An 8,683-nucleotide genomic window follows, 5' to 3' on the forward strand; every position below is an offset into this window, starting at 1 on the left:
TCATTGAACTTTAAAGCTATTGAGCTTGGCCAAGGTGGCTCAGTGGTTGACGTCAACCTATGAACCAGGAGGTCACAGTTCAATTCCTGGTCAGGGCACATACCAGTGTTGTGGGCTCGATCACTGGGGGCATGCAGGAGGCAGCCAACCAATGATTCTCTCTCATCATTGATGCTTCTCTCTCTCTCTCCCTCTCCTTTCCTCTCTGACATCAATAAAACAATGTTTTCCCCCCAAAAGCTATTGAATAGACATTAGAATCGTGGGAAGGTGTGGGTAGCATACCTTTAACTCCAGGAACTCCACCAGGTTCTCATGGTGAAGAGGTAAGCAAAAACCTTAGTAGTAACCATTTTGAAAAACTCCCAGTGCGCTATCTCTAACAAAGCCTAGTCTACAGTAGAAAAGATTTTACCAAAACCTTATTGACTTGGGGAGAAGAGCAATTACTCAACTCCAACCTATCTATGCTTCCCATCTCACCTAGAGAGGAAAAAGTAAAAAATAACAACAACAAAATTTGTTAAGGTCACAATCCAGGGACAAAGGCCCATGAAAAGACTGAGATTTAATCATTGGGTAATGCCTCCCCTCCCCAGAATTTACCACCAGAATTTACCAGTGGATAAAGGCTGGAAAAGCTGCAAGGCGGATACTCAATCTAAGAAGGTATTCTCAGGGAAAGCCAAAAGTACAGACCAGACAAACACAAGGACACTTGTTATTTTGCGATGTGCATCTTCATTATCATCTTGCGTTAGCACACATCTTCAAGTCATTGGGTTCTGGCACTAGATCCGTCTTTATATTCAGTTGAGATGGTCTAATAATACTGAGGAGACAGACCCCCTTACAAAACACATGAAGGATCCAGTAGAGGGCAGCAAAGCATAAACCAAATTTAAATTTGTCCCCCAAAGGCTGATGTTACCATAAAAAATTTATTGCAAATATGATTTCTGAAATGCAAAAAAATTCAAATTAGTTCAGTGATGTAAAATAAATTATGTGAAAATGTTTCTCCTAGTGATCCAAGGTTGAAGAGGAAAATATCCACAATTTGCCTCTCTGGTCCTTTTCTATTTTACATGAATTTGCACAAAATGATTCTTACTGTTCTTTCAACTTTAAAACTCCTGGTTTTGTGATTTCTGATTATATTTTAGTCATTTAAAAATTATATTGATTAGGTTTTCACATTATTTGACCAACCATAACTTGACATTAGTGGAAATCTGGAAAAGCCCACTATTATTTCATGGAAAATTTAGGTTTCTGAAATGCATTGATTTACCTTTTTAATAAAATGACACTTCTGCCACCAAACTATTACTTAAATAAAACCCCACAATAATCTTGTATTAGCCAAATGGTTTTCACTTTCCATTAATTTTCCTTTTAAATACTATATATGTGAAGTCAGTATTAGTTACAAGTTCTAAAATCATGAAGGTTAATCATTTTAAAAAATAATTGTTGCCTTGAAGGCCTAAAAATGGTGACTTAGAGTAGATAGATGATCACATGATAGATCTGAACTACTGTTATATCATCATTCATTTGGTAACTACTTCTAGTTTCTGGATGTGGTTGATTTTGACAGCTAATGAATTCTCACTTATTCTTCACATTTATTTAATGATTGTCATTATAAATACCCATCACAATAATCCATTTTCATTTTATACCAGAGTTATGACTGAAATGGAAACTTTTCAAAACAGCATTTTTCATGAGCACCAATGAATAAAACTGTCAACAGTTTAATGAAAGCAGAAACCATTTCTGAATCAAGACTGATAATGTAGTTATCTTTAACACCACACCACGTATTTAAATATTTTCAACCCTCACTTAAGGCACATTTTCCTTCTATATGCATAAGAAAGGAAGAAATATACCTGATGGGCAGTGAATGTGATGGATGAAGAAAAATCATTCTTTATAACATAGTAAACCTATCTATATATATAAAAGCCTAAGTGACCTTATGACTGAATGACCAGAACGACCAGAACGACTGGACCACAGGCAGGTAGCTATGACGCGCACTGACCCAGACCTTGCTGCTGACTCCCTTACAGCCCTGAATCAGGTTCACCCGCACACCAGTCCCAGACAGGAGGGAGGAGGGAGCCCGATTCCTTGCAGAATGGGCCATGCCTTAGCTTGCTGCTGGGACCCTGACAGCCCCGAATCTGTTCACCCACACCCGGGACCCAGACAGGAGGGAGGAAGGAGCCCAATTCCTCTCGGAATCAGCCACTGGTTAGCTTACTTGCTGGGACCAACCTCACGAGGTCCCTACCCCCGGCCATCTTCCCACCCCCACCCCCAAACTGAGGCCGAGGGACCCCACCTGTGCACGAATTCATGCACCAGGCCTCTAGTTATTATTATCAAAGCCAGAGGTAGAACAATGTTATAGATACACTTTTGACTCCCTGCCTTGGCACATTAGCATACATGGTGCTATTATGGCTGGCATCCCTTTCTCTTTGGAGGCCAGTTAGCTTTCTCTTTAGAGCCTTAGACTCAGCTCATCTCAATGCCTGAAGTCATTAGCATGAGATAAATTACTCATTTAACTGATTTGGTTTCCTACTAGAGGGTGAGGAATGTGAGGAGACCCACCTCAGAGTCCACAATTTTAGATATAAGCTGCATTCTCACAACATTAGTGAGATAACCCATTGAGACACTGTGGTACTACTTGCTGAGATTAATGAGTACATTTACTCAGGTGTAAATCCTGACTCACTCTTCATTCTGTGCCTCAATATTCTCATCTATGAAATGAGGTTACAATGCTGTTTAAACTTAGAATACAAAAATGGTTTTAATTCCTCCAGTGCTTTCCCAATAAGATGTTACCAAGAGTATCACCTTGGAATTCCTAATAATTCTCTGTTGACTTTGGGCAAGCCACTTCACCTCTCTTGGCCTCATTTTCTTATCCAGGGTCTTAAACAATACTTCAAAAGTAATAAATCCTCTAAGATGGTTTCAGTGGATGTTGTGGAATGAACAAACAGTAAAATGAAGATAATGGAGCAAATAGTTCACCAAGACACCCTCTAGTTTTAATTAATTCATATAATTCATTATCTCCCAATATTACTGTGGGGAACAAATGAAATGCAATGAATCTGCTGTCTGCATTGGGAAACCCTACTGCAGAACACCATACCACTTGCTAAAATGAATTTTGAAAGTATCCACACAAATTATCACATCCTTTACTGTGATAATTAAGCCACTATCCTCTCTGCCAATATTGGACTTAAACAAAGGCTTCAGTGGAAAAATAAACACACGTTTATTTTGTACAAAACGGCTGTCAAGTGTCCGAGAGTTCCTAGCGGGCAGAAAGCGCCCCGCGGGCAGGGCCTGAGCGCCCTCAGAGCAGCAGCAGGGAGCCCAGCAGCAGCTCGCCCTGGCCCAGCAGGCGGCCCCGCTTCAGGCCGCGGCCCTTGTCTTCGGCCTTGACGCGCACAGCCAGGCGGCGCACCTCGTCCTCCGACAGCCCGTCGAAGCAGAAGTCCTGGTCAAAGACGGCCTTGCGGCTCCGCCGGACCACGGCGCTGCGCTGCTGGCGCGTCTTGCCGGACGGCTGCAGGACCAGGCTGACGCGGCAGCCCACGGCGCAGGGATCTGAGGCTCCTTCGGTCGGGCCCTCGGGGCGGAGCAGACGGAGACGGAGGCGCCCGCTGGCCGGACTGTACTCGGCGGCTAGGCGCAGGGCGCTGCCGGCGCGACCCAGAGCCACGGTGCCCTCGGCCTCCAGTAGCTCGGGCCGCGGGCCGGGGTCCGAAGGAGGGGACGCGGAGCGGGTCCGGGCCGGGGACCCTGAGGTGGCGCGGCATTCCCCGTCCAGGTCCCCGCTGGACACCAAGCGGGTGCGGGCCAGGCCGTGAACCCTCCGGGCCTGCAGCGCGCGGCTCAGCAGCCCTTTGGGGGCGCGCAGGGGGCGGTGGCCGCGGGCCTGCGGGGCAAGCGTGTTTCGGGGCGGGCGGGAGCCGCCGAATGCCGCGGGTGGGGTGAAGCGGGACCAGAGGGGGGCGTCTCCGCCGCCGCCGTAGGTGTGGGCCCGCGGGCGGAGCACAGGCGGCTGCAAGAGCGCTGGGGCTCCAGGGTCCCCGAGGAAGAGCGACTCCTTGCGGCGGGTGTGCGGGCTCTCGAGCAGTGCGCAGAAGCCGTAGGCTGTGCGCGCGCGGGGCAGGTGAGGCAGCGAGAGCGCGGCCTGTGAGCGCGGGTCCCAGTCCGTGCACCCCGCGCCGTCGTCAGTGCCTGCTTTTTTAACCCAGGAGCCCCGGTGTGCAGCCAGCACGCGGCAGGGCGCGAATCGTGGGGGAATGCAGAAATCTGGGATGCGGTCTGGGGTGAGCACGTTTGCACACTTGGGGGGCGTGTTGGTAGTGGTTGTTCTGGCCCAACCCTGGAGACGTCCGTTCCCGCCCCGCAGGAGGCGTTCGGGACCTAAGCGGAGCCACTCCAGGCACCACATCCGGAGGCAGGTGCCGGATCTGGGCTACCCTCTGCTGGAGCTGGTCAGCCTGCAACGCACAAGCGCACACGGATTGTCAGAGTGAGCCCTGCAAGGCACACTAATTCCTATCTCCTTTCTTCTACTTCTGGGGTGCCTTCTCCTCCCTCCTTTGGGACTAGGCAAACTGTGCCCCCACCGCCGCCCCCACGCTGCTATTGCAAACTATGTTTTGGTGACTGACAATCGTTCTTTATTTGTCCAGTCTCCGTTCAGTAGTCATGAACATTTCGGGGCTTATTGCTTTAATCTGATCCGCCCTAGCTGGCCTAAGGCAGAGACTATCAAAATGTTGGCCTCGCGCTGTCCTCGATGCTTGTGCAATCATTCCCTGAATCCTTGGAATATTGCTCTAGTTCTAATTATTGAAATAATTACCGCCCCCCCCCCCTCCCCAGGACACTCAGCTTGGTCTCCATTTTCAGGGGTAAAGAACCTCAGATGAGTCCCGGGGAGTTAAAGCAAGGCTTTGGGTCCCACCGAATGTACCTGAGGTCCAGTGCCAGATGGACCTCGCACCATTCTAGGGCACTTACCAGGAGGGGCTCAGGGGCGCGCAGCCTGCGGGAAATTCAAAGGGCGCGCGGCGGGGTAATACAGTAGAGCTGTCCAAGGACATCCGGCCGGAGCCTTTATAAGTGGGGCCTGGTACGCCGGCCAATGGGCGGGCAAGAGCGACGTTGCTTGGTAACTTGACTCCAGGCCTCCCTCCTTCTCCCGCCCCCCACCTGCGTTCCTTTTGCCACGTGGCTGGATCTGCTGCGCAAATTCAAGAGTTCCAGTTCCTTTTCTCTCCTTCTTGGTGTGGGGATGTTAACCTCAGAAACCCTGAACAAGTTTCATCAGTTGCAAAAGAGGGTGAAATCAGTCATAGTGAGCATCTAGGGACACAATGTGAATACACAGCACTCTACAACCCACCACTAAGAGTAGATAAAAGTCGGTTTGTCTAATTCTTACTTAATACCCTTTTCCAAATTCGGCCTTTCACTGCCCAGCTTTCAAAGTTTCTTGACTTGCTTTATGGTTTTCTGTTCTGATTTAAGTGTTGTTGTTTTTTTTCTTTGTTGGTCACTCTGGGTACCAGGAACCTTTTGGGGTGCTGAAAATATTCCACACTGATCTGGGTGGAGTTACAGGGGTATAGCCTTATGTAAAAAATCACCTAGCATAGCCCAGCCAGCGTGGCTCGGTGGTTGAGCTTCCACCTATGAACCAGGAGGTCAAGGTTGGATTCCCTGTCAGGGCACATGCTGGGGTTGCAGGTTCGATTCCCTATGTGGTGTGTGCAGGAGGCAGCTCAATGATTCTCATTATTGATGTTTCTATCTCTCCCTCTCCCTTCCTCTCTGAAATATATATATATATATATATTTTAAATATATTTTATTGGTTTTTTACAGAGAAGAAGGGAGAAGGATAGTCAGAAACATTGATGAGAGAGAAACACCAATCAGCTGCCTCCTGTACACCACCTATTGGGGATATGCCGGCAACCAAGGTACATGCCCTTGACCGGAACCGAACTTGGGACCATTCAGTCCGCAGGCGGAAGCTCCATCCACTGAGCCAAACCGGTTAGGGCAATAAAAATATATTTTAAAAAATATAAAAAATAATCTAGCATACATTTAACGATTACATATAAGATTATATGTATAGTATACCTCTATATTTAAAAAAAAAATCTTAACCCACTTTTTAAGCCATGTTGTGCTGAGTTGCTGTTTTCTTGTTGTTGTTTTTCGGTGTGTGCTGATTTTGTTTTGCTTTTTAATCCTCACCTGAGGATATGTGTTTTCTTTTTAAATTGATTAAGAGAGAGGGAGAGAAACACCTATTTTTGCCTCCTGTAGGTACCCCAATAGGGAATCGGATCTGCAGTCTAGGTATGGGCCCTGACCAGAAATCAAACCTGCCACCTTTTGGTGTAGGGGAGGACATTCCAACCAACTGAGCCACACTGGCCAGGGTTATATGTGCTGAATTTTGATTGAAAACATACATTCCTGAATACAACGGGGCTGTTGGAATCATCCTTTCCAACACCTTGATCACATCTGTTTTTTCTAGGCTGTACCCACTAAGAGATCCTTTTCATTCCTTTTGAAACTTACATGTGTTAATTCTGTAAGAGAGCCACTTCCATCTAGCTCAGGTTGAAAGAGATCTGAGGCATTTTGTTCAGTATTTGGGTGTATGCTAGCTAGTTCTGCCTTGTAAATTAATTGCTTCTCCAAGTAATTTTTCATAAATTAAATGATTTCATGCATAGAAGCAGTGATAATTATTTTTAATAAAAATAGAAGGGACGTTGTAGATTGTAGTGATTAAGAAAACTGGGTCTGAAATCAGATGTGGTTTTGTTGTTAGAATGGTGGCTCCCTATGTGACCTTGAGCAAGTTTAACTTTTCAAAGCCACAGTATCAAAGGTAAAATTAGGAGGTGTAGCTTTTGGGAGGTAATGGGATTAGTGAGAGACCCATCGTAATAATAATAATAATAGTAGTATCTACTTATAGAGTTGTATGAGTATATAATGACAATGCATATAAAGAGGTTAGCATAGAGCCCAACATACACAAGTGCTAGATATCATATTTATTATTGTTACAGAAGGGAGAAAATGTTCATTAATTCATTTATTCATTCAAAGCAATATTTACTAAATGCTTCCTGGGTTCCGACCACCTTATTAGGTAGGTGGATCCAGGCTGTACAAGATCATATCAGCTATGTATATTTGTCAGAAGTGGAATAAAATGATGAGGATGAAATATTTGAATTCCATATGGCAAAGGCAGGAATGAGGAGAGACTACTGAACATTATTTATATATTTAGTCTGGGGGCCAGGGTTGGTAGGTTTCTGGGTTTACCATGACCTTGACTAGCTACTTAAGGTCTTTATATCATCTCCATTCCTGGTTAAAATTCTGGAGCCAGTGCTAAATCTTTGGGAGAATAATTACCAAATTATATACTTGCAGGTCACATGCATGTGTTTTGACTTAACTTTTCTCAGGAGATAAGATACTGTTAGCTTTGCAAGTAAGAGCCCAGAGAGCCCTTGGTTAAAATGCTGATGCTCACAATCAGAGAAGCTGGCTGAGAAGTTAAGAAAGCTATGTTGCCCAGCTGGTGTGACTCAGTGGTTGAGTGTCAGCCTATGAACCAGGAGGTCACTCTTCAATTCCAGGTCAGGGCACATACCTGGGTTGCAGGCTTAATCCCCAGTAGGGGTGTGCAGGAGGCAGCTGATCAGTGATTCTCTTTCATCATTGCTATTTCTATCTCTCACTCCCTCCTCCTTCCTCTCTGAAATCAATAAAAATATGTCTAAAAACACTTTTTAAAAAAAGAAAGAAAGTGATGTTGTAGTGGGAAAAAGGAAAAAAAGCACCAAAGCATGAGAAATGATGTAGGGGTAAAGAAATATATACTTTGGAGTGAATCTGTCCTAGGTTCAAATCTATTACTCAACTTTTTAGCTATAGGACTGTGGGCAAGTCAATTAGCCTCTTTGAGCCCCCATTGTATATTGGAGATAATAATACCTATCACATGAGATTGTTGTGAGAGTTAAAAATGTATGAAATTCCTCTCACACAGTAATTGCTAGCTAACAGTTACTGGTTATTATTATAAAGGTTTACTTGGCCCAGGATTAGCTGATTCACCCATAGATTCATTTAAAAACAATTCTCTTCTTGGCCAGGAAAACAGATTTGCTTTGTTTTAGTTAACAATTCACCTCCTTCAATAACACTTTAGCAGCATTTCCTGTATAAGATTTCTTGAAAACAGCAGAGATGTGCCTTGCATGGTCCCTTGTGACCACATTAAGCCCTTACTTTGGAAGCATGAGCCATGCGGTACTTGGGAGGATGATGTCACAGATTGAGGCCCTGTGCCTGGAACACGCAAATCTACTCAGAGGAAGAATCCGGTCATTCTGAGCTCACAGCTGTATAGCTATGGGGACATCCAGTAATGGAGCTGGCAAACAATTCTGTGAAGTGAGTATAAATAGATCATCAACCATGGAGGCCAGAGGTGCCCTTAGAGTAGAAGGAAACTAAACAATTTAAAGCAGACTTCCCTTTCTTGTTCCTGATCTTAAGGAAAATGCTTTTA

At 45.3% G+C, this 8,683-nt stretch overlaps 1 protein-coding gene across 1 annotated transcript; it reads right to left on the reverse strand.

Annotated features, from left to right (window-relative positions):
• Positions 1-3,261: 3,261 nt before the first annotated feature.
• On the reverse strand, positions 3,262-5,212 carry C2CD4A (C2 calcium dependent domain containing 4A). Its single transcript, XM_080679554.1, has 2 exons — positions 5,083-5,212; positions 3,262-4,556 (listed from the first exon to the last, which is right to left on the reverse strand). The coding sequence occupies exon 2, from the start codon at positions 4,505-4,507 to the stop codon at positions 3,401-3,403; it is 1,107 nt and encodes a 368-aa protein (XP_080535680.1). The 5' UTR covers positions 4,508-4,556; positions 5,083-5,212; the 3' UTR covers positions 3,262-3,400.
• Positions 5,213-8,683: the final 3,471 nt, after the last annotated feature.

Source organism: Plecotus auritus (genome assembly GCF_963455305.1).
Source record: "Plecotus auritus genome assembly, chromosome: 1".
Lineage (NCBI taxonomy): Eukaryota > Metazoa > Chordata > Mammalia > Chiroptera > Vespertilionidae > Plecotus > Plecotus auritus.